Here is a 25949-nt window from a genome sequence, read left to right as displayed (position 1 = left end):
TGACGAAATTACACTCTCTTAAAATTTGCCTATTTTTAGTGATCAGAATGGGTGATGCTTTAATTTTGCTGTCGAGTGTATATATATATATATATATATATATATATATAATTACAAAAACACATAAAATAGTATTGATCTTTTATAAAATATTGATAGCTGTTTGTGCAATTTATTTCAAAATAGTATTTCGACAAAACAGTAATGATATGGCAAATCATCTTAGCGGCAGGTTTGCCAAATTAAATTTGAAAAGAAATTATCCATATAATTGAGAAAAATATTTTAGCTAGTAATGTTTAAAACATTTAGAAATATAACTGTGCGCATATAAAAGAATTAAATCAAATCATATATATGCACAATTATTCCTAAATTCTAATGTAGAAATTTTAAAACATGAAGTATTATTCATTTAGCATGATAAAATTTAAATAGAAGAATCAAACAGTAGATATTTAATTAACTTAATAAGAAAAAACAAAATACAAATATTATGTATGAGAATGCTACAAATATTGCTGTATTATATTATAACAGATATTAAAGATTGTGATTATAAGTATTTAATATTTGTAAGTATTGCAATAATTATAACATGCTTATATTTCAAATTAAATTTGTCTAATTTTTGACAAACATTATGCAAAAATTTTATTCTGACAAAACTGTGTTATGGCTAATCATCTTAGCGACTTAGCACAATTATTACGAAATTTTTGTCATATAATGGTGCCATTATTGTGCCAATATTTTTACAATATTCCTATCGGGGTGTAAATGCGACCAAGCATTGCAACGTGTTTAAAAAACGAACGCATATATACAGTGCGCAGTTATTGGTTCCTAGTCAGTAAACGCGATATATTTATGTGGAAGTATAAACGTATGATACTATACCGTACTACGCGTAATACATTATGCACGAATCTCCTTGATCCGATTTCGATTTCCGATCCGTTGTAATATAAGAAGAAACTCGCCGGTCCGTTAATCTTCTCGCGCCGCGACAGGCTCTCAAAATAGTCACTTGAAGTAATACTTTTGTACAACAACTGTACGGTCAATCTTTAATCTTCCCGATTATCCTCGTTTTTCGCGCCTCAACGTTGATTGGGGACATCATTTCCGACGTCAAATCGATCGATATTTATTAAAACAGCCTCGCATTTTATTCCTACATTTAAATGAAGCATTCAGAAATCCTGAATCTTTAAGAAACGCATGCAGCTTTTGTTTTTTGTCCAAAAGGATCGAAAGGAAAGAAGGAAAGGTGGAGAAATAATATGATTTTTTTACCCTCTTTTTCATTAGAATGTTCCGAGATAATATTATTGTTCCTAGAATACACTATCGACTTCGAACTCGTTCTCGTATGATAATTTTCCTTCTCTAGACGGTACGCGGCTGTACTTTCCGTGATACCATGATAAATATAGAACAGGCAACTGTAAAGAGAGACAGAAGGAGGAATATTTGCCAGTGCTCCATTTATATCGTCTTACGATTATCACGCGTTAAAAGCTCTTTTAAACTTGACAGCCATACTTTTACGACACACGCGGCAACACATGACACACATGGATAATCGCGAGTCATGTGCGTGAAACGGTACCGTTCGTCTGATCGATAAAATGATCTGCCGACGACGCCACACTATCATCCGTATCGCTATATGCCGTTGTACAACGCGTTGCAGCTTGTATATCCTTAACGTTCCACAGACTGCTCCATAACCGCGGTTTTTAATGACAGCTTCTTCTGGTAGAATTACATTCAACTTTCCCTTAAGCGGGAATTTATGGAAAGACTATTATTATAGCTGCACTTTCTTTACATTTAATATTATCTTTCAATATGTTTGATTTAACACTAATATCTGGCTTCTAACATTAATTTTTAATATTACTTTTGTCTAAATCTGAAATTTTTGAGACAATAAAGCCCCGCTTTAAGCAAATAAAAAGATCTTGTCATTCGAATACTTATTACAGGCTTAATTTTCTAAAAATATCCGTTCTCGTTATCTCGTAATTTAAACACGATTAATATTTTGTTATCTTAAAATGAAAAATTCACCGAGTTAATGAGAGGCTCTATTAACTTGATTCATCGAAGTCATTTGTAGAACATTATACATTTCCGAAATTTGATAGTTTGAATTCTCTAGAGGTATAATTATCCTGGTGAAAATTGTTCTTAGAATTTACTGTATACCTAATTTTTCAGAATTTCAGGTATAATTTTATACCTTGGCGAACATTTTGTTTCTTAGAATTTTTCAGTTATATAATTTCTCAAAATTTTTATGTCAATTTCAGAATTTCTATATACGATAATTTTATAACTTTTTCGAAAATTTTTCAGATTTTTTTATATAACGAATTGTAGCACTTTTCAGAAGTGCTGAGGAAAATCTACATCTTTTCTGGAATTCTTCGTATATGTGAATTCTGAAATATTCTAAGACTTCTTTCATTACATTTATTGTCATTTTATTTAATGAAATCCTTTCTTTATGCTTTCACATCGCTGATTTACTGATAGCAATTTCGTCAAAGTTTACTCGTCAAAATAGAACGCTATACATTTGATCTTCAATCACGCTCATTGTTTCATTTTATTTAGCAAAATCCTTTCTTTATATCTTCGCACCGCTGATTCACCGGTTTCGCGTTAAACAGTAAGAACCGCTTTGTCCCTCCCAGTTGACTGACGTGCCTCGAAACAAAACAAACTGGCGGTGTATTCCGGATTTTTCGATAAGCCCGATAAGCCTGTGTTTACGTCACATTATTATACGCCGAAGGTTCAACGCGTGCATGCACGCACCTGCCCGAAATCCCTCGGCGCATATGGGATCCTCGCTAGCTTCGCCAGCTCAATGAAACCGTGAGTCACGCGGGGAATGCGGGGAAGAGATAGAGATAAGACTAATTGTAAGCAGTTCCCAACTATGTAATCACGTAGATAATCGCGTAAATAATTCATCGTCGAGGCGAGTCGGTCTCTCCTTCGACAATTCTCTCGCGGGTTCGACACTCACTGTACCGTGACTTCCCTGGCAGTTTTCTCACGCTTTTCCCCTACTCCGCGTCCCTAGAATGCACACGTTTAATAAAACTGGGAGATATCACGGGAGATCTCGCCGTCGTTCCATTCCTAGGCAGGCAATGTCTGTATTTACCTCATTAGCATAATGACCGCGAGCCGCTTACCAGTCGATGTCAGCAGGCGTTGTGCAAGAAAATGGCAAGGAATCGGAAAGGGGGCCAGATTCCCCTTGCGTAAATTGCGAACGGCGGCGCTTTGCATTTTCTGCAATCCATGCAGATTATGTTACTTTGCGTTAAAATTTGTATAGTGTACTTTATACAGTTCAGAGAAATTTGATAGCTTAAATTCTTAGGTGAGTATCTTGGTGAAAATTTTTCTTAGAATTCTTTGTATAAGTTTTTAGAATTTCTGTATAATTTTATAACTTTTTAGAAAATTTCTCCGATTTTCATAAAAATTGAAACACTTTTTAGAAATCTACATCTTTTCTAAAATTCTTTATGTAAAACATTCTAATAGTAAGATTTTTAAGGTATTTTATAGAACTTATAAAATCTGAAGAAGTTTAAGATATTTTTTCAGAAATTTTTATAAATTTAAAATATAATAAATTAAAATTTAAAAATTCTTAAAATTATTGTGAAATATTATGAAAATTTTTTGATTAGAATATTCAAATATAAAATTTGAAAAATGATTTTTAAATTTCTACGTTATCTACGTTATCTAATATTGTGTGTGAATTTAATTTCGCATATTATTCAGTTATTAAAACGCGAGATTTGCTGAGAGATCTCGCTATCATTCCGTTCCACACGATTGTATTATCTCGTTAACATATAATCGACGTTGGAAGTTGTGGAATATCATATATGTTCCTTTTGTTGCACAATCTTGTCAGGAACTGACGTAACAACTGATTAATACAATGAACGCAGCGAAACGTAGAACAAGACTCTGCTGCACTCCAAACTCGGCATCGCGGGCGTTTCGCTTCTGTATATCTCTCATTATCTCGAATAAAAGATAGCGACACGTTCTCTTCCTTGAAACCGATTTAAATCATATGTGAAAAGCGTCGCAACGTACAAGTTTACCTCGACCCCGACTTCTCTCGGACGGGAGAATGAGAGAGGAGAAGTTCTCGCGGGCAACGACTCGACTCGCACATCTCTCTCTTTCTCTCTCTCTCTTTCTTTCCCTTTCTCTCCCGTCTACCACACCGCTAGTTACTCTCGAAGCGGACGCGCTCCTGGCATACCTTGGGCCTGACTCACGGACGTGGTGTTTCTGCAGCAACGACCGAGTCGGGCGACAACAACAGCGACAACGGCAGCGCCAGTGGCGACGGATGAGTGCGCCCTTCGTCGGCGCGGACACTCCGACGGGGCCCATCGCCGGGTCCAAGGATGGTGAGCTCCCGCACGTCCAGCGTGAACGTCACGTCCACCGTTAACGGTAGCGGCGGCGTGGCCGACGGGGGTGCGGGCAACGCGACGTCGCGCGAAGACGAGGGCCGCGCGACGAACGGCGTCGACGTCCCACGGGAGTGGAACCAGAGCGGACCGCCCTCGCTCTCCATGTCGGTTGACCTGCACAATCTCGTCAGCTCGACCCTCACGGACTCGGGACGGTATTCCGCAAGCCCGGACGATCACCAGGCCGCGACGACCAACACCACCGCGATCAAGATCGGCTGCCACGACGAGGAGGAGAGCTACGAGGGCTTCGGCTCCGTCGAGGGCGACTCGGTGGACGACGGACCGGAGTCGCCGGGCGGCAGCAGTTCCGCGCCCTCGCCGACCGGCACCAATTCGCACAGGTAAGCCAGACCGACCGACGTCCTCGTTTGTGAAATGTTGCTCTCTGTGGAAGCGATATACCGCAACGCGAGATTACTTTGCAGGATGATTAACTTTCTTTCATACTCGTTCCTCTGTACGAGAGTATTTAATAGAATGCAATCTGTTTAACGTTTCAGCGTTTAAGTAATTTCATGTCTGTTGAAAGTAATCGGCAGAGACGATCTAACAAAGTCTGCCGATTTAAATAAATCTATTTAACAATATGTAAATGGAAAGTTAAAAAAAAGAAAGAATAGGTTTTTATGATAAATTAGTTAATAAATAATAAATGAATTAATTAAGTTTTAATTTATTTCTGTATAAGATGTCTGGGCTTGATATTAATTGCTTCATACAAAGAATGATATATTAAGAATTTATAATATGAAAATATTAGATTATCAAAACGAGAGATTGTTTCTGAAATTTTCGTTTTCTTGTAAAGTGTTTCTCAATTTCAAATTATTTAAATGAGAATTTGAAAAAAAGAAAGAATCACCGACTTACAAAACACAATGTGGATAAATAAATGAAAATTAGAAAATAATTAAATTAAATTTTTTTTATTTCTATATGTAAGAATGTCTGATCGTGAATATTAAAAGGTTTAAAAAAAAATTATTTTCTTGATTTAAAGTTATTCGTATTTTATAATAATTAACTTGAAAAATCTCGAGTCGCAATGACGCACATTTGAATATCGGAACATTATTCGGAATTGCTTTATAATTCTAATCCGGGCAAGAAGAGAGCAAAAGCGGGTCTTCTATTATGTCAATTGCTTCCTGCCGTTATTCGCTCGATACGTAACATCAGTCGCGGAATATAGTGGGTTATTTCCGAACGCTGAATACCATGGCGCAGATGCTAAAAACGTTAGAGTGCAGTACAGTCCGAAGCGTGCCCGTGCATTTTTACGCTGGGATGAGTTTACGTAAGAGCTACGCTGCATACAATGTCTATCACCTTGGAACAATACCGACTTGCCGTCCGTATGTGCAAGTCACACACGGATTACATAATAATGGAAATGTATTTTTAAGAGTTGCACTTTGCGGTACTCGCATGTATGCCGTGTTGCGCCAAAGTATTCGCGATAGTGACGCGATTTCCGGTTAATTGCACCACACTTTTTTTTCCTGTAAAAAGCCAATATGTTAACGCGCGACCTTTAACATACAATGCAAAGCTCCTCTTGATTAGCGTGTGCGTTTTCTGTTTGCTACTTTAAAATACATCGCGTAAGGAAAAGAAGCTGCTTAATTATTATGCAAAATTAATTCGAGATAAAGACGCGTTCGTTCATAGATAATTGGTTTTGTTCCCAGAATATTCGCGCACTCACAAGATGCAAGTCTTGGTGTGAAAAAAGTTCTCTGAAATTTCATATTTTTTTAAGAATTTTTTTCCATATTTTAAATGTATGAAAATTTCTGAAATTTATCTTAAATTTCTTTAGATTTTACTTTATAGAAATTATAAAATAAAAAATTTTTAAATATTTCAGATTTCAAATACATAAATAATTTTAGAAAAAGTTTCAGCTTTTCTGTAAAGTGTTCCAAAAAATCTGAAATTTTGTAAAAAGTTATAAAATTATGTAAAAATTATGAAAAAGTTTGAAAAATTACGTGAGGAAATGGAAGAAAGATTTTCATTATCCTGGTGAAAAAAATTCTTATATATCGTAATATTTGTAAGAATTTTTTATATTTTAAATTTATGATTACATTTGAAAAATACCTTTCTTTGAAAATTATAAAACATAAAAAAACTTAAACTACTTCAGAATTTACATATAAAAAAATTATAGAAAAGATGTAGATTTTTTAAGCATTTCTGAAGTGTTTCAATTTGTATTTAAAAAATCTGAAAAATTTTTTGAAAATTTCTCAGATTTTTTTTACACATCTTTTGTATAAAATTATACAAAAATTCTAAAATTTATAGAGAACTTTAAAAAAATTATATGTAAACAGCTCTAAGAAAAATTTTTGCAGGAAAGATTATTTGAAGTTCAGATAATATATTTCAAATAATATATTTAATATCGAAAACCAAAATTTTCGATAAATTATATTGTACTTATATTTTCAATATTATTTCAAAAGAATTTTCGTCTCAGTTTAATAAAAATCTTAACACAAAGATTTAATTATATCTTAACGTAGATAAAATATTTGAAACAGATTTATTCTTAGCGTCCTTTTTGATCACCAATCATATATTTACGATGCACGAAATGAAAATTCCTCTTTAAATCACGAGTTCGTTTATATCGCGAAAAAATTTCTGCTGACTTTGCAGACCGGGCCCGCAATCATCGCATTTGTATTTTCTGACTTTGTAGAAATCCGAGGAGTCCGAACTCCACCGTTGGAAGACATTCTTGGCTGCGTACGTCGCTGCGAAGAACACCTCCTTGGTAAGGAAAAAGGACACTGTAACTGGTCGTCCCTAGCGACGAGCGTTGCGTTCCGCCTGCGTTGCACGCGTCACGCGTGTATAGATACAATACATTCGCGCGTGATTTCGCGTCTGACAATGAGAGAATTTCCGCCGTTCGCTCGCCGTAAGAAACGCGATGACGAGGACAATGATGATTCCGCCGCGCTGCGGCGTGCGAAAAAGAACCTCGTGGGAAAGCGACTGATTTGACGACGTTAAATAACGTTGTTAATGTAACGACCGAGATAAGAAACCTGTTAAATTTCTTGAGAAGCGCCCGCGTATCTCCGGCCATCTATCTATGCGGAATGAAGGAAGCGAGTCCGTATACGGAACGTCATTTCCGAAAGAATCGCTTCCCGCTCTCTCGTCGTTTGGCTAACAATGAGCCGCAGTCGAAATACTATAGCGTACGGTTCGATTATTACTTTCGACAGTATACATTATTAACAGCAGAAATATATTGATTTGGCTTCTCCAATTTGAATCTGTTTGAAACACAGGGAAATTTAAAATATTGAGTCATGGAGAAAGAGAGAGAGGAGAGAGAAAGGTAGAACACAGAAGTCATAATGATATCGCATAAGGACTAAATGACATCACGATTTCATTTGTCGCTTATTATAAGTGACAAACTTATAATAAGTGACAAATATAGACATGTTGACGTAATTACTCAGCAAATACAGATTATATCTGCAATTGTAACATTCTAGTATATTGTAGAAATATTACAATGTTGCTGAAATATTGTAGTTATAATCTGTTTGATAAATTTGTAATATAGATATCTAGAATTCATGTGTCACATAATACTCTGTTAAATTTAATAGCATGCGACAAGCAAATTGCTAGCAAGACTGATAACGTGTCTATATTTATGATGAGTGTATATATTTACCGCAATTGCACTCGCGGCTCCCTTTCTAGAAACCACAACTTGGCACGTGATCAAAGCTACGTTTGGCCGTGAAATTTGGCACCGCGTGATCAACGTAGGTAGGAACGCAATGGATAACTCGCTCGAATAAGTCATCTATAAATAAATATTCTACGATAAAATGTAAATGACGTGTATGGAAACACGCTAAGGAAAATATTTTCCTGCTTGTGCTTGCAGTTCGGGCAGAAAGCGACTCAGCAGCAACGCTTTAGCCAGGTAAGAAGACTGCACACTCCGCGCTACGATTTTATCGATGTAATAAATTATTTTTCAATTGATTGACGTGTTTTCACCGACTGTCCCGAACCGTGTGATCTCCTTTCCGCTATCTCTCGCGCCTTTTCTCAATTTACCCACGCGTGCAAGAGGAAATGAATATCTCGGACAAAAGAGTTCGCCGGCCGTGTAGGATGTGATGCCTCCGCATCAAGGCTAATAATTCCCGAAGTCGCTCCTTTCACGGAACTCGAATCGACGGACTTTCTAAAGCGTGTGGGCGTGCTTCTATTACGTTACTCACGTTCCATACCCGATTTACCTCGATATTCGCGTTTTCTTCCACGCTACTGTTGTTACGTCCAGCTACGTGTCTTATCCGTTCGTCGGGAACGGGAGGGGAGGAAAGAAGGAAATATTCAACATACGATCACCAAAGAAGAAATTGTTTCAAAAAAGTGACAATTGAAAAATAATTTTTTTTGTCGTTTTTAGAGAATTAGAAGATTTATCTTTTAATTGGCCGAACTTTCACACAACCTATCTTTTAATTAGGGGAACTTTCACAAGTTATACTCGCTTAATAATCGCTTGTAATTAATTATTTTTTAGTAGAATATATTTTTTAGTAAAGATATTTCTACACTTTTATTATATACAATTTTTGAAATAGCTTTCTATTGTCGTGGGATATTTTCATATAAGAATAACTTCGAAATTTCGTTTCAATGATCCTTTCGAACACTAAAGAGTTTCTTTCCGATACTTGCAGCCAGCTTTATCGCAGTGGTAGCTTCAACAGCACAGGAATGGGCTCGAATTATGATGCTACGGACGACGTATACAGCGACGTATCTTTAGAGGACGTCATGGATCTCAGTCACAAAGTGAGTAAGACCTGCGATTTCAACGTAATTTTTTAAATTCACCTTTAAATTAGAAGCGCTTTCACTCGGACATCAATGAATTTCCGCCTTTCCATTTTTCATCGCTTCGAGCCGAAGCTGAATCGTTCCCGTTTTTAAAACATATATATGTATACACGGAAAAGCGCGATGCAACGTGAACGGAGCTATAAACACGAACGCGAAGATTGCGAGGATTCGCTTGTCAATTTTCCGCAGCGGAACCGCCCAGTTCCTCGCTTAACCCGATTTGGAAAGTCGTCCGCGGTCCAAATTACCGTAGAATCCACCTCGTTCCTGCGTACCGAGGATGCGAAGTGTCCTCCCCGGTCCCGGAAGGCCCTAGGATTCGTCTGCCAATGTGCGCGACTCGCTCCCGACAACCCTACGGCGGCGCGCATCGTGATTCCAACAGGGACCATCCGCATCCCGCGGTACAGCCACCCCATCCCATCCCTTATCCGTTCTATTCACCTGCCCCGTACCCGTCACGTTGCCCTCCGTACGATCCGTACGCGGCGTACCACTGCCCGGGTACGTCGTTCTATCCGGCGCCCAGCTACTGCGCTCAGCAGAACGACGTTGCTAAGGAGGAGCAGCCCGCGGTTTGGTCCTGGTACACCGTCGCAATTCTCACCATTCTCGCGATCGGTTTACTCGTGATCGTCTACCGTATAAGCTTCTCCCGCGAGACTCGCCGAAAGATCGCCACTTGGTTGCGCTCGCCCAGGCTCGCGCCACAGGTAAATCCCGTCTCCCCCGATTTTTCCTATTTCGCAGCCGTGGTCTCGCGGAATATCAACAACAAGTCGATCGCGAATCGAAAGACACTCTGTCGTGGATTCAGACCGCTCGCAGTCGGTTTAATTATTCTATATAATTGTATTCACCTGCTGTGAACAACGATAGGGGCGGATGCTGTGTGTGACTTTTTGATTTCTAGAATCAGTTAAAGTTATACAGATCTATTACACAGATTCTGTATAATTTTTAATACTTGTTTCCACGAATGTAGATTAACTTTCTTTTTCTAGTTCTAAGAATTAGAAAGAGACAAAGAGTAAATTGAACCGAGATTACCCTCTCAACTTTAATCGGTATTCGCTCCGAAATTTCCTTAATTGATACTCGCGGGTTCGGTACCCGACGAAATTTTTAATTAATGTATCTTTGCTTAAAGTTAATATAGTTGAACAATTTTTGTTTTCATTTTAAAATTTAAAATCCGAAGAATAAGATTATGTAATTTAAAAGTATGTAAAATTGTGAAAAATATTGTTTGCGAACAATTTTTCATAATCTGGATATTGGCTGTCTGGAGATATGGCGCGTAATTAAAAAAAATATTCAGGTCCACTGGAACCGCGAATACCAATTAGACTTAAGGATGTTCTGGCTATCCAGTCCTAGACAAAAGTTACTGAAATATGAAATTGATGAAAATCTATGCTTTTATAGATTAAGATATGCACCATATCGTACTTGTATCGTACAAAGGACTTAAATAATGCCAGTTAATATGATATTTGGCACTACAAATGAATATATTTGTATATTTTACAAGTTTTATGATTGTCGGCAAGAAACTTTTGGACTTGAATTTCACGTCCAAAAGTTTTTTGCCGGCAATCACAAAATTTGTAAAATATACAAATATATTCATTTGTAGTGCCAAATATCATATTAACTGGCATTATTTGGAGATACAAAATTGGAGATACACATTGAAATAGAAATCTTATGTAATTACAAGGAACATAAGTACAAAAATAAATTTCAAGTTCAGGAGTTTTGCTAAACACATACCTCCAATCATCTGGTACATTTGTATTTCCTCACAATGGAAAACTCCTGATTTCGAGGTACTTTATTTTTTTATGGTATTTATATATATCCCTTGTAATTACATAAAGTTTTTATTTTAATGTGCATCTCCAATTTTGACGATATAACATACTTAAGAGTAAAGTTAATCTACATTGATAGAGACGCGCGTAAAAAGATAAACAATTACTTCCGAATAACGTAACTCCGTATATTAAACGACGAAAAAGTCGACTTATTTCAAGACTATGAGGATGAGTCACGAATTTTCTCGTTTCTGACATCATTACTCAGCGAGCGCAGTGACGAATCCAGGAATTTTAAGTTTTACTGTTGACAATGTTGATGACACGAATCCGCTCTTCTGATTGTGAATAGAAAAAAAAGACACTTTTACCGATATCCATGAGACCATTCAACGCGAAGAGCTAGAAACGTAGATAACGTAATGTCGTATATGTACCTTTTTCGCCCTTATTACGCAGGGCTCTAATCGCGGGGACTGAGTCCCCGTAAAAGGGATCGATTCCCGCGTGCGACGAACCTGCCCTGACCTCTCTGTCCGTCTGTCTTTCTCGGCTCGTGCAGACCGCCGCCGCGCCGACGGAAGCGACGCAGGACGCGGCGCAGAATTGTCCCGCGGAATTTCTCCGGCGCACCGAGCGGAACCGGGATCACGGTCCTTCCCGCGTGGGAAGTCGCGGCGAGTCCTATTCGTTAACAGACGCGGTAACGAAGACGTTCGTAAATCCCGTCTACGAGGACGACGATCGAGACGAAAGCGAGAACGAGGAGAGCGAAAGCGTGCGGAGCGAAATCACGGTCGACACCGAGAGATATCAATCGATCCTACGATATTTCCACTTCGAAAATTGATTGTCAATAACCAGGGACAGAAAAACAAAGTGAAAATCTGAAACGTATGTAAAGGACTGCAGTACAATCAAGAGAAACGAGACGAGACGTGTGATTGAATAAATTACTGAGCAGCCAACAAGGACAAGTAATAAATGCTTTCGACGAGAAAAGTTTCTATTTTGTTCGGGTAAGATCAGGGAATCAATGCAATTTCGATGAGTAAAATTCATAAATAGATCCTAAAGCTTGAAATCATGTTAACGAATGATTAGATATAATCATATTTAATAAAATTAAATATTGAAAATCACTCTCATGAAAAACAATTCTCTTAATATTTCATGATATTGTTAAGAATTTCCATATTTTAAATTTATGAAGATTAAAAAAATATTTAAACATTTTTAGTTTTTACAAGTTTTTCGAAAATTATAGAATGAGAAATCTTAGACTAAATTTAAAAATTTACATTTCTAAAGAATTATATAAATCTATAGAAAAAATGTAGGATTTTCTCAGAGTTGAAAAGTGTTTCAATTTGTATTAAAAAATCTGTAAATTTTTTTAAAAGTTATAGAAAAATTGTCATGTAAAAAGTTGTGATAAAAAATTGTAATCTTCAAATTTATAGAAACTTCTAGAAAATTATATGAAGAATTCTAAGGCATGGTATTCATAATCGGTTTTTATCTTGAAGACCTTCAGTACAAACTGCGATGTCATAAGTCAATCACAGAATCGTATTAGCATCTTAAAACATTACTTAAGATGATCTTGAAGAATTGACTATGAATATCAGCCTAAGAAAATTTTTACCAAAGAATTATAACACAAAGATATAATATATTGTTTTTAATGAATTCTTTATGTTAAATTTTATAAATAATTAATTTAATAATTATAATAATTATAACAAACTTTTTACAAATCATGATTAATATAGAATTAATATAGAACTAATCTAGAACGCACCTAACATAAAATGATATAAATAACAATAAATATCAAAAAGTTCGGTGAAAATTATAAAAATTTAAAACAAAAATGTAATATTGTCAAGTTTCAAATGGAAGCAAGTCGGGGTACTCATTAAATCGTTGGATTTGAATCATCGCGAATAAGCGTAGCGATTATTTTCCCAGCGCATCTAATCCGATCTCATCGAAATTACATCGATGCAATATGCCAATTCCCGACTGATTCCGGGGCACGATGCATAGCTCCGCTACACGCAAAGTTTTGTATGTATGTATACACTTCGCAGATAATTTCGTGCGAGCGGAACATATGCCTATCAGTATACGTTGAATGTATTGTATGTATATACATACATATGTACAATGATGACGTTGTCGCGATGGGTCGTCAATTAAATTGACAAGTTCGCGTGTGTGCCCACGTGAAGCAGATCGTAGCGAGAGATACGTCCGACTAATTTACGTACGTACAACATCGCGGTAGGACGCGATAGAACGACTGGCACGACCTGGTTTGATGGAGGAGACAACTTTGTCGCGAGGCTCGGCAAAATTCCAGCGCATGGAAACGTGAGCAAATCGTCCGACGCGGAAATCGCAAGTCACCCTCGCGAACGAGTCCGCTTCAGTTGTGTCGCGACAAGTACATAGCTTCTTCTAACAATAAGCCCCGGTCTACAATAGGTGCAGTAAGCCTTCAGCCTCGTGCTCTAATTGTAAGCTCCGAGCTGTGACGTTAATTTATTCTAAGCTTTAAACCAATTGAGATCCGGCCAGATCGCTTAAGGGCCGCTTATCCTTTCGGATATTTAAATAAAGAAGACTATTCTTAGAAATTTTTTTTAATCCATTTAGTGAAAATAGCCTATAAAAGCCGACACAGGTGTTGATGTGTTAAAATTCTTATTGTTACAATACTCACCACACTTGATCTGTGCGCCGCTTGGTTTATTGGACTTGAAATGCAGTTCTTTGCGTGAAGTCGGAAACTTGTAACTTATAATTAAATTGACAAACAATTTAATATCTCTCGATGCTATTATGCATCTATAAATTCCCCTCCCCCCAAGCCTGTAAAGAACTTATTGCGAAAAATAACACCTCAGCTTTCAGCCAGGAATCGAACCCAGATCTCGAACGCATATTTTCAGGCAGCGTAAATTCAAATTAATGAAAATATGCGTTATACAGTACCTATATCAGTTTTGCGAGGAATATCACCACATGCCTCGGTGGTCTAAAGGTAGAACGCCCGTCCGGCAAACGTGGATATCCGGATTCGATTCCTGGCTGAGGTGTTATTTTTCGCAATAAGTTCTTTACAGGCTTGGGGGGAGGAGAGTTTATAGATGCATAATAGCATCGAAAGATATTAAATTGTTTGTCAATTTAATTACAAGTCAATTTAATTACAAGTTTGTCAATTTAGTTACAAGTTTCCGACTTTACGCAAAGAGCTATGTTTCAAGTCCGACAAATCGAGCGGCCCGCAGATCGAGTGTGATGGATATTGTAACAATAAGAATTTTAACACACCAACACCCGTGTTGGCTCTTATAGGCTATTTTCACTATATGGATTTATTTTTTAGAACCCATTGCTTCTAATTTAATTTAAATTTTTTTAAACCTATGCAACGGATTTTCATAGGCTTATTATTTATACGTATAATATTGATTTATTTAAAATTTTGGTGTTAGGTATTAATTTAAGAAAATCCATAGCATAGGTTTTCCAAAAAAGATTTCCACATATAGTCTTTTTTATTAGATCTTCCAAAAATAAAAGGTTTCTTACAGCTTATAGAGATTACGAATTAAGACAATGCCGGAAACGTTTTTGCCAAAAAGAAAACATTGCAGTTTAGAGCTTAGCGTAAGAGGCTGAAGGCTTACCACACCTATACTGTAGATTGGACTTAACACGGAAAGAGGTACACGCATGGCCTGTCCGGCGCAAGCCATCAGTCTGCTCGCATGGGTGGGATGGCCCTTCGTGAGCTTCCTGCTGATCACGGGATGGATCGCTTATCTAGTATGCAAGTCATACGAGAGGTGGACAACATCGGAAACAAGGTGAAACCTCTCTCGCGAACGGCAACCGACTACGGGGAACCCCGAGGGAAGAAATTCGCAGAAAAGAAATAATTCATGGCACGAATACGATTCGAAAAAATTCGTCGAACAATCAGACTGACTTGAGTCGATTAATAAAAATCGGTTGTTGAAGACACGCGTTAAGTAGTAAGTTATAACAGATTTTAATTATGAATTGTGTGATATTAATCATGTGTTGAATTTGACTTAACACAATGCCTATCGCATAATTCTTCGAGCATTCGAATCTATAATTGGCAAACTATGTTTACATTGATATAATATTTATATAATATTGAACTACATTGAAATAATATTTATACAGCCTAAAGCTTTCACAAATTGATATTCTGTCTAATGAAAAATAAATTACAAGACAATTTTATTGAAAAATAATTTATTTTTATAGCAATTTTAATATTTTGTCAGCTTTCCTTTGGTTTTTATTAATGCCTTTTTCAAAAAAATTGAAAGTACTTTATACTTATAACCAAGGATATATAAGGATACAATGAAAGGAATATGAAACAGGGAATTGAACATAAGGAATTAGGAAAAAGTCAAAATAGGACGAAAAATTGCATTGTTTGCTTTTAACTTTTGCCTTATTCCTTGTATCTAATTCTCTGTTTCTTTCATTATGTCTGAATCTTAATAATATTAGATTATTCTTATTAATATAAATATTATATTAATAATTATTATTTATACAATATTAAGGTACATAATATTTATAGTTTTGTCCATAAATTTCAATAAAAATAAATAAAAATTCTTTAATTCATCAATTAGACGAAATTAGACGAGGATACTTGATCTCGCTTGATGCTTAATTTGCCATAATTTTTGGACTACGAAGGGTTAATAATAGATTGTAACAATCGCGCGCGCGAATAAAACGCCTATAGAAGGTGGAAACTGGATGACCTCTGATGACGCGCGCCCTTTGCGAGTGCACGTGTTTTCTCCCTCTCCTTCCCCCTTTGTACGTGTGTGTGCGCGTGCGTAACTCCGTGTTTCTCATATTAAATGCAGGATGGAACGCAGCCGGTTGTGGTCGGCGTGTAACTTTGACGTGTAACGCGCTCGCGCGCGCGCGCGCGCGCGCTGACACACTTGTGGTGATGCAACGGAGTCTCGCGGGGCGAGTTATCGTCGTCTCGAATACGCGCTAGTGTATCCGGAGAAACGTCTCTTCGCCGACGACGCCGACGTCGCGAAACGCGAGCCGGAGTCGGATGTACATGCATATCGGCCGGTGCATGACATTAGGGGCGTGTATTTTTTTATCGGCGAGAGTGCGTTTATCAGGGTGACACCGTTCGCACCGTATTACGCGCTCCACGAACGCCCGACGATCGACGAGTCCAATCGAGGGATCATGTTACGACACAGCACACGTAATAGAAGATATTTCTGTAAAAGTAGGAGGAATTAAAAAAAAAGAGAGTTATTTAAGAGCTGTTTAATACATTCCCCGTGCTGCACCGGTGTTTTGCGTGACTTTCCGCTCGGACGATATACCAGCGATGATACACGATGTAATAGCTGCTCTATACACGTAAATTGTATATGTAATGTATCGATCAATATTATGAAATATTTTATGATAATACTTATACTCGAAATATTAAACGTAGCCTGAGAGTTTAGCGTGAAGCACACGCTGCACGGAATGTGTTAAAAAGAGAAAGAACTTTGGTAAAAAATATTTTTATATCTTGTGATAATTTTAAGAATTTTTTATTTTATCAAGAATTATTTATTTATTATCGATTTATTATACTTTAAATTTAGGAAGATTTCTATAAAAGATATCTTCAATTTCTTTAGATTTTAAATTTCTTCGGTGATTATATAGAAAATTTTAAATATTTCAGAATTCAAAGAATTCTAGAAAAGATTTCAACATTTCTAAAAAAATGCTTTTATTTGTATAAAAAATCAGAAATTTCTTGAAGAAATTTTTACAAAATTATACAAAAAATATGAAATATTTTAAAATTAATGTAAAAATTATAAAAAAGTTCTGAAAATGATTATATGAAAAATTCTAAGAAAAATGTTCATTCGGGGAAAGAACGTATGAAAATTGCGTTGTCTGCGAATTTCAAACTCGGCGCAACTCCGACGAATTTACATTCGCGATGAGAATAAGTCACGTGACGACTATCGACGTCGCGAATAGAAAATATTTTCGCGCGGTCGTCGGGACGTAATGGGGAACACATCGATTTCCGTGTCCCGATAGAGACGTGTCGTGTCGGCAACATTTTGCTGCAGGCGGTGCATGCGGTGGTGTCGCGAGCGAGGCGCAAGGAGTTAGGAGGCGCGAGAACGAGAGCTACAGCGCGTTTGGCGTAACGCCGCGCTCTCCGTCGAGCGCGAGGAGTTAGCCAGCATGCGGTATGGAGTGCGCAAATAGCCTCGGCAGTGACTACTCCCCAGACTCCCGGCTCAAAGTGGGCGATCAGATAGAGGCAGCAAGAGAGAGAGAGAGAGAGAGAGAGAGAGAGAGAGAGAGAATGAATGAAAGAAAGAGAGAAGAGAGACGTGCGAACGAATAGGGGACTCGGAGTATATTCCTGGCACGTAGAGTCGCCTAGGACGTGGTGGAAGTGCGCGTGACTCCGCGCGGAAGAAAAGCCCGGAGCGCATTCTCGATGCGTGTTAGCGCGGCGCGGCCGCACGTCGCGACGACGCGGGCGACGGTGACGGCGGCGACGGCGACGACAACGACGACGACGACGACGCGGGCAACGAGGGCGGCGGCGAGGGCGACGAAGACGAAGGAGGAGCACGCGCGGGGATGACGAAGTGCCGCCGCTTCGCGATACAGGCGATGACGTGACGCGATAAACACGAGCGAGCGCGACCGCGGGCCTGCCTGCATGCGAGAACGCGCGACCGCGACCGCGCCGCGATGGAGCTGAACTTTTGCGAGGAGACGATCGACCGCGCATCGTTTTCCGGGGAGGGGCCGTCCTCCGGACCCGGGGCCGGCCTCGAGTACGACCTGTGGGAGGGCCAGTTCCAATTCGTGGGACAGCAACCGCCGCCGCCGCCGCCTCTGCCGCCACCGCTGCCGCCGCCGTCGTCGCCGCTACGCAGCGATCGACAGCTACCTCGTCGCCGTGGGCACCGGCTCAGCGAGCAAGTAAGAGGAGTGCGATAATCGCCCGGCGCCGCACCCGGCGGGAAGCGCTCGACGAGCGACGGAATTTTGAATTCACCGCGTTATATATTCATTCGCCTATTCGAATTCGATTTGATCGACTTCAATTTGCCGCGGACGTGCGAGAGCGCGCCCACGCTTTACTGCGTGTTTTAGACCATTATTGCGTATCTCTGTTCGCGCGAACAAACTCGCGGAGGCTATTCTCGTGCGTCCTCATCATCGGCATGTACATATATCTGCTCGGAGATATATCCCATCTGCATATCGCATTGATGCAGGCGATTTCGCGCGACATACGTCAGCGTGAAAAACATCGGCGCGGGGAATGGCAATATATAGCGACGAGGCTTACGCGGATATAGCTTTCGATTATTACAAAAAAAAACTCGTCATAGAGGCGTATCAGTCTTGATTATCGTTATCGCGCGCGATATTTTTTTTTCGGCGATTCAAGGTAGCGACAAGTATTTCCAATCGTGCGTGGAACGCCGTGCGACATAGCTGCTGAAATATAATCGGGATACGAGGCGTGAAGGCGAGGTTTTATCGTATTTCTTTCGTGGATTTGTGCGACACGGGCTGCCCCGGGTAAAAAGAGACAAGGTGGTCGTAAGTAGTCCGTCTCCATTGATAGCCGCACCATTGATAGTATCGCGGCAGCGTGGGCACGTTTCCTAAGAGGAGTACACGTTTCCTTCGATGTACTTTCTCCGCGCGATTCCGCGCCTACGCACTTAATCGTGAATTCCTAATACGTGTCGATCAACGATCCGTTTACGCTCTCAATCGGTGACTTCTTGTCTTCTCGGTGGAAGAGTTGGAGTTGGACTTTTAATCCTCAACGTGCCACTTTCTCATATACTTGGTTAATTAAAACATTAAAACTATCAATATTCTAACTCTTTATTGCCTTTGCTGTCAGACAAGTATACATCTAATAATAAATCTACATTTCCATTTACTAAGAATTTCTATTTAAAGTAAATCTTATAAATTATGTACCTAATATATATAAGTATATATATATATATATATATATATATAAAACAATAATTAGATATATCTATATATAATATAATTTGTAAGATCTACTTTAGATAAGAATTTATAGATAGAAATCTAGATGTATTATCTATTATTATTTTTTTAACATTATAGGCAATAAAAGAGTTAGAACACCGATAGTTTTAATTAATCAGGTATGAAGAAATTGTACGCGCTGAAGATTGAATATCTAATGGAAATATCTATAAGATTTTCGTTGTTCATCGATAAAACAAAAAATATACATCCTTTATTAGGCATTTAAAAATATAAGAAACATTCAAGAATATATACGTTAATACAATTATACATTAAGAAGAATATATATATATATATATATATATATAAATGTATATATTCTTGAATGTTTCTTATATTTTTAAATGCCTAATAAAGGATGTATATTTTTTGTTATAACTCTCTACTGCCTATAATGTAAAAAAATAATAATAGATAATACATCTAGATTTCTATCTATAAATTCTTGTCTAAAGTAGATCTTACAAATTATATATAGATATATCTAATTCTTGTTATGTTCTAAAATGCATATATATTTCTTATCTCATTGATGAACAGTAAAAATCTTGTAGTCACCCATTGCATTTTTAATCTTCAGCGTGTCATTTTCTCATACTTGATTTAACGATAAATAATAAAACTATCAGTATACTCTCTATTACTTCTATCAAATAAAAATATAGATAATAAATCTATTTACAAAATACAATCTTCAGCATGATGTTCTTTCATACTTGGTTAGTTAAAATTATCAGTATTTTAGCTCTCTGTTGCCTTTATTGTCAAATAAAGTAGATATAAAAAAATCTATATTTCTGTTTATAAATTCTTATCTTACCTTAAAATAATTTTTACAAATTAATTATAGATATATGAATTTCATTCTTACTCTTAGAATTTTTTCTATGTTCTCGAATATCTATAAAAGATATTTCCTATTTCTTGTCTTGTTGATAACTGGAGCGAAAATCCCTTAGACAGGAACTCATCATTGCATATTTTTAAAAAGGATACGTCTCTAAGAAAGTACATTCTATTTCTATAGCTCATCTACTAGAAAATTTGTACATCTTTTATTAAATCTCTTATCGCATATCAATATTTCTTAAAAATTTCCTTTGAATTAAAATTTCCTTGAATTCTGTTTCAAATGATTCTTTAGATCGGAAATCTTTTTGAAACCATATCTAAAACCTACCGAAATAGTAATACAGTTTGTAAAATATACTTGTGACATTCTCGTAAAATTTTCCACGTAGCAAAAAGTTTATTGTTTCGTTTTGGATATAAAACGTTGATAACGTTGAAATGAGGACAACGTGTTTAATGTCGTTGAAAGTAATTTATATCGCAATGGATTAGGGACGACTCGCTCTAGAGTTAGAAAGTCATTGGAGCGAAACGTAAACGCGATTACCACGGTATGTTTCGTGAAACATCAAACTCCTTTTAAATGCCACAGGTTCAAATGATCCAAGAGCAAATGGATGCCTTAGCGGACACTAAGTCGGTCGGCGAGGAGAGGTACGCTCGAGCGAAGCAGGAAAATGCAACGTTACAGGCGCGCATATTGATGCTCGAGGAAGCGGCCAAAGATGCGGAAACGAGGGCTGAAGAGAGGCTTCAAGTAAGTAGCTTAATGTAAATAGGCTAAAATTATATTTATAATTAAACAATCTCTATGTACAAAAAAAGATTTATGTATTTGTAATGTTTATTATATAAATATAAAATTTTTATTATATAAATCTTTTAATGCTTTAAGATAGTTATTATATGGCATTATTATTATTTAATTAAAGATAATTTAATTTGTTATTTTACTATTTCAACTTCAGTTTATTATTGCATTGCAAGCCCGACAGTAATCGGCGCGCATTTTAACTGAAAAAATGTATTTAGAATTTACATAGAAATATTATTAGATCAAGATCCAGCTTCGATCATTGAAAGTGTCTCTATATTTATTCAAATAATAAACTAAAGAAAGGCTCAATAAAATAACAAAATAAAAATAAACAAAATGAGGGCTATAAGCCAGAGCTGGGTATTTAATGCTCCAATATGATTAGTTAAAATACATTAAATAATATAATCATTAAACAATAACAAACGTTTTGATCTGCATCAGGTTATTTTCAATGTTAATAACAGTACAAGTTAAAGCTAGAAATTTAAACGGAAACTGGTGAATATAAAGGATCTGTACATTATTATTAGAACTCTTGTTCGAGAACGTAAAATGTTGTAACAATATCAAAAATGGAAAATTTTATCTATTTATTCACTTGTTAGCGGTAATTTACTCTATTATAAGGCCTGTTTTTTTTAGTTGAACTGCATGCACTAATTCAGAGTTTATCTTTCTTCTTCCAATATATAAAGAGAAAGATAAACTGTGGACTAGTGCAGCTAGTTCAGCTAAAAAGATTAGTCAGCCTATAAATTTTTTAAAAATATTTTTATGTGTATAATTTATAATTTTATATAATAAAATAATATTTTTATTTTTATGAGATATAACATTTTGCATTTTGAACTCAACATCGAGAACGTTTGAAAAGCATGATTTTTATTTCTATGCTCCTCGCGAGAATTTTCTGCGATAAGATAAAATATATGTTTCTTAATGCAGAGTTTTCCTTTACGTATAACTAAGATCCGCGACGCTTTGCCTCAATGGAGGTATTAACGTATGGAATCGTATATCCGACGGATATCACTGGATTAATTAATTTTCCTAATTTCTTTCTCCGCATTTCACAGGCCGAGCAACGGAGACATCGGGAATGGGCGTGCCGCTTGGAACGTGAGCGTCAGTTGCAGTTGGAGAACTATGCCATCAAGCTGCAGGCGGCGGAGCTGGACAGCTCCAGTTTGCGGGAGGAGATCGCGCGGGTGCGCGAACAGCTCGAGAGAGCGAGGGCGGATAAGACGCGACTTGAAACCGATCTTCGGGAGGCCAGGAGGGAAGCGGACGCTGCGCGCGAAAGTGAACGTCATGCGATAAGCCGAGCTAACGAGGCTCATCATATGCTCGACGCCATGAGAGAGGAACTTTCGTTACGCAGCGAGGATCAGCAGAGACTCGAGGAATTGGTGCAGCAGGTGGCTCAACTTCAAGCTCGCAATAAAAGTACGTTTATTGTTCCGCATCGTGGAAACTATTAACCGAATTGTCGCGATGAGCTTCCGAGAGTCGTTCGCTTCTCAGGCATTTCAGGCGTTTCTATCGTGCACATAAGCTGCATTTCGATTTTGACTAAAATATGTAAAATTATTCTCTAAATGAACTTTGGTTCTTATTTAAATTCGATCTAATATAATGTTTTATTAATCTGCAGGCTTGGAAGAATCTCGGGACGAACTGCAAGCTGCTGCAGCGCTGCAGGCGGGTCGTGAACTTTTAATGCTAAATCCTTGTAACAATAACGCCGAGAAGGGCCCTAGTCTCGCTGTGGAATTGTTAGCCGGCATGAATCCAGATCAGGTATTTCCATAAGAAATATTGAATTATAATAATTAATATTAAGCGAATATAAGCGATTGATATTAACATTGATATTAACATCGACTTCTTTTTCTTATCTGCTTTATAGATAGATGGCCAAGGGGAGCTCAATGAACCGTGCACGATGGCTGAGGTATGTATTAAAGTTAATTTGGAATTTCACGATCATAATATGTGACGGTTTGAGAATGGCTTGTTTAATTCTTACATATTATGTTACAGTTGAAACAAGCCTTAAAGGAGCAGCAAGAAGTGAACACGCAATTGAGAACGTATATCGATGGAATATTACTGAATATCGTGGAAAACTATCCGCAATTGTTAGAAGTGAAACAAACGCACTGAAACATAGTGTATAATCATTAGATCCTGTTCTAATACTTTTGAGGCAGTTGTACATTTAACTTTCCACATTGTCGAGAGAGAATTGCGGCTGCCTAGAACTTAGCCGACATATGTTTTACATATCGATATTTTAAAATACTTAAATTCTTAGCGCAGAAGAGCGCACTTAAAAGTCAATTTTAACGGAAGTCAAGCCGACAGTTCCTGAGCAACGCGAAACTCTAAACGACGTCCAAGGGAATTTTGTAGAAGGAGCCTCAGATATTTTTCAAGTGTTTCAGAAATACTTTTTCAAATCTCCCTGGGTTATCCAGGTTCGAAATTCATGCTCGATCGTTCGAGCTCTAGACAGCCGATGTTTTTGTACATCTAGGGGAAAAAAAAAGAGACGTTACTGTAGTCGCAACGTGTGCTTCAATAAGTGTAAACAAAAGGAAGAATATTCGGCTGATGTCACATCACTGAGACATCACACCGTGCGCGGATCTTCGAGCCGTTTTTCTTTTCCACTGCCATCAAGCTTCGTCGCACCAGCGTCACCACCGTCAGATTGGTAAACGAATCTCGATTGCGCTTCTCGGACTCTGCACGTCGTCGACTGGCCTATGCACTTCGGTACACGTGATATCGTTAAAGTACTCGTATACGTTAACGATCGGTATGTTAACGGTTAATGTTATCCGAATGAATATATATACATGTATGTATGCGCGTGTGCGCGCACATGTGTTATGCGACAACGGAGATGACGTGACTGCATGATGTGTCGCGAAAAACTGTGATGCGTTAGAGTACCTTTTAATTCGTGTCTCGGCGACACGTGCCTACGATCCTACGGGCGACAACCCTTGTACTCTAGATCTTTATACCGAAAGCTAGTAAAATTGCAATTAAACGATTATATTTTGATACTCGTCGTTTCGCCTCTTTTCCCGCTCTCTGAAGGTTGGGTCCGACCCGAGAAAGCCAGTAATTTCGGCTTTTGCCATCTCGACTCGAATAAATCTTTTATTGGAACGTGTGTGTTCCCTTCATAACATCAACGATTTCGAAAGATGAGTCGAAGATCTCGAAAGAGACGCGCGTTTCAACTCTTTTTGGCATAAGAGTGAAAAGTCTCTACACATAAGTAATAAGTTTGTAAATAATTTTATAGATTTGCAGGAACTACACGATCGTGTAGTTCCTGCTAAGCGAGAATTTTATTGAAGAATTTCCAATGTATTTCAAGAAATCAAGGTATCACCTTATGATTTCCATATGTGCCGATTGATTCAAGAATTTCTGAGTTCCTAGATTCCTCCGAGGTTCCAAAACTTCAGCCTACTTGATTTTTATCTATCGATAAAATAGTCGCTTAAAGGCCATAATGTACGAAAGGAAGATATGAAACAAGAATTATTATTACCCATTCAAAGTGTAATTATGCGTATAATATCAGATATTAACGAATTCATTACGAGTGGGAGAGGCGAGTTAGCGTTTTCAAAACAATCGCATGTGTAGAACATATGGATAAAGTGACAATTTGTTAAAAAAAGTGAATAAAGATAATTTGTTAAAAATATGAATAAAGACAGTTTGTTAAGAAAAGTGATTATGTTGCTTAAGAACGAAGACTTTCAGATTACCTTGTATATTCTGAACTATTCTTCAAGAATCAAAAATAGTAAATCACAAGAGTTTAAAAAACATCTCGAAAGATTTCTCTTAATTTATTATTTAATAGAATATTATTTAAGAAAAGTCTTGAAATGTTGAGCTTATTGCTAAACATTTAACAGATATTATATATACCTATATATTATTTTATATTTTATAAAACTATTCGTATACTTTGTTTTTTATCCGGATGAAAATTTATTTCTAGAAATTTCAGAATTTTTTAGAAGGGCTGAGAAAGTCTACTACATTTTTTTCTAGAATTCTTTTATTATGCATATAAATTCTGAAATGTTAAAAAATTTCTAACGTTTTTCATTGTATAAGTTCCAAAAAAAACTTATAAAAAATTTAAGGTATTTTTTCATAAATTTAAAATATAAAAAATTTTTTTAAATATAAGCTATTATATTATTTTTTTCACCAGAAATAGAATTATTATCGAAAGACTAAAAGACTTAGAAGTTGCTTACTTACGGAATTATGAAATCGCTTTATATCTAATTACGAGACTATTAATTAATGTAAAGGCTAAAAACATAAATTACCATAAATTGATATTTTATGTCTATTAGATATTTATGTCTATTATGAACTATAGATTAAATTCTCATAGATTTGCAGTCTAAATATTCATTCTCTCTCACGAGAAGAACTTTTATTTCCGTCTCTTGGATAATATTTTGAATTTGAATACATCCCATTGCGAATATCGCGCGAGATGTCCGAACGACTGACTTCCGGTTGTCCTTCGATAATGGATAACGATGAAAGTACCATACAATGAAGGTACCTACATAAATACACATATCAATGCGTGCGCATAATGCTGGCCTCAGACAGCAGCTTTCCTCTTTTCTCTTTCTCTCCACTTTCCGTTTGTTTTCGTTTCAGCGGCTCGCGTTGAGCCGACGACGATTATCAGCGGTTTTCATCGGTTCTGGCGGACTATGACCTAACCCAACGTAAACGGCGGCAGCGGTGTGTCGCAAGAGCGCGCTGGGATCGCGTCGAAGGTAT

At 37.3% G+C, this 25949-nt stretch overlaps 1 protein-coding gene and 1 long non-coding RNA gene across 2 annotated transcripts; both read left to right on the top strand.

Moving 5' to 3' along the window:
• Nucleotides 1–4466: 4466 nt before the first annotated feature.
• On the top strand, nucleotides 4467–24838 carry LOC105455513 (rab11 family-interacting protein 4). Its single transcript, XM_011698887.1, has 9 exons — nucleotides 4467–4879; nucleotides 7252–7326; nucleotides 8470–8508; nucleotides 9281–9395; nucleotides 20874–21038; nucleotides 22178–22547; nucleotides 22756–22901; nucleotides 23011–23055; nucleotides 23145–24838. Exons 1-9 carry the CDS (start codon nucleotides 4467–4469, stop codon nucleotides 23265–23267), a joined length of 1491 nt encoding a protein of 496 aa, XP_011697189.1. The 3' UTR covers nucleotides 23268–24838.
• Nucleotides 9424–12405, top strand: LOC105455512. The gene is made up of 2 exons (XR_975122.1): nucleotides 9424–10156; nucleotides 11723–12405. It is a non-coding gene; the product is annotated as an uncharacterized LOC105455512 (long non-coding RNA).
• Nucleotides 24839–25949: the final 1111 nt, after the last annotated feature.

This window comes from Wasmannia auropunctata, unplaced genomic scaffold, assembly GCF_000956235.1.
Source record: "Wasmannia auropunctata unplaced genomic scaffold, wasmannia.A_1.0 LD335902.1, whole genome shotgun sequence".
NCBI lineage: Eukaryota > Metazoa > Arthropoda > Insecta > Hymenoptera > Formicidae > Wasmannia > Wasmannia auropunctata.
Note: the sequence above shows the minus strand (reverse complement) of the source record. Positions and strands in the feature narration are given on the sequence as shown.

Bases quoted from the DNA above. Each gene is read 5' to 3' on its own strand.
- LOC105455513 (XM_011698887.1), top strand. From the start codon at position 4,467: ATGGTGAGCTCCCGCACGTCCAGCGTGAACGTCACGTCCACCGTTAAC. The intron at 8,509-9,280 runs GTAAGAAGACTG...CGATACTTGCAG, and splicing joins AGCAGCAACGCTTTAGCCAG to CCAGCTTTATCGCAGTGGTA. The intron at 9,396-20,873 runs GTGAGTAAGACC...TAAATGCCACAG, and splicing joins TCATGGATCTCAGTCACAAA to GTTCAAATGATCCAAGAGCA.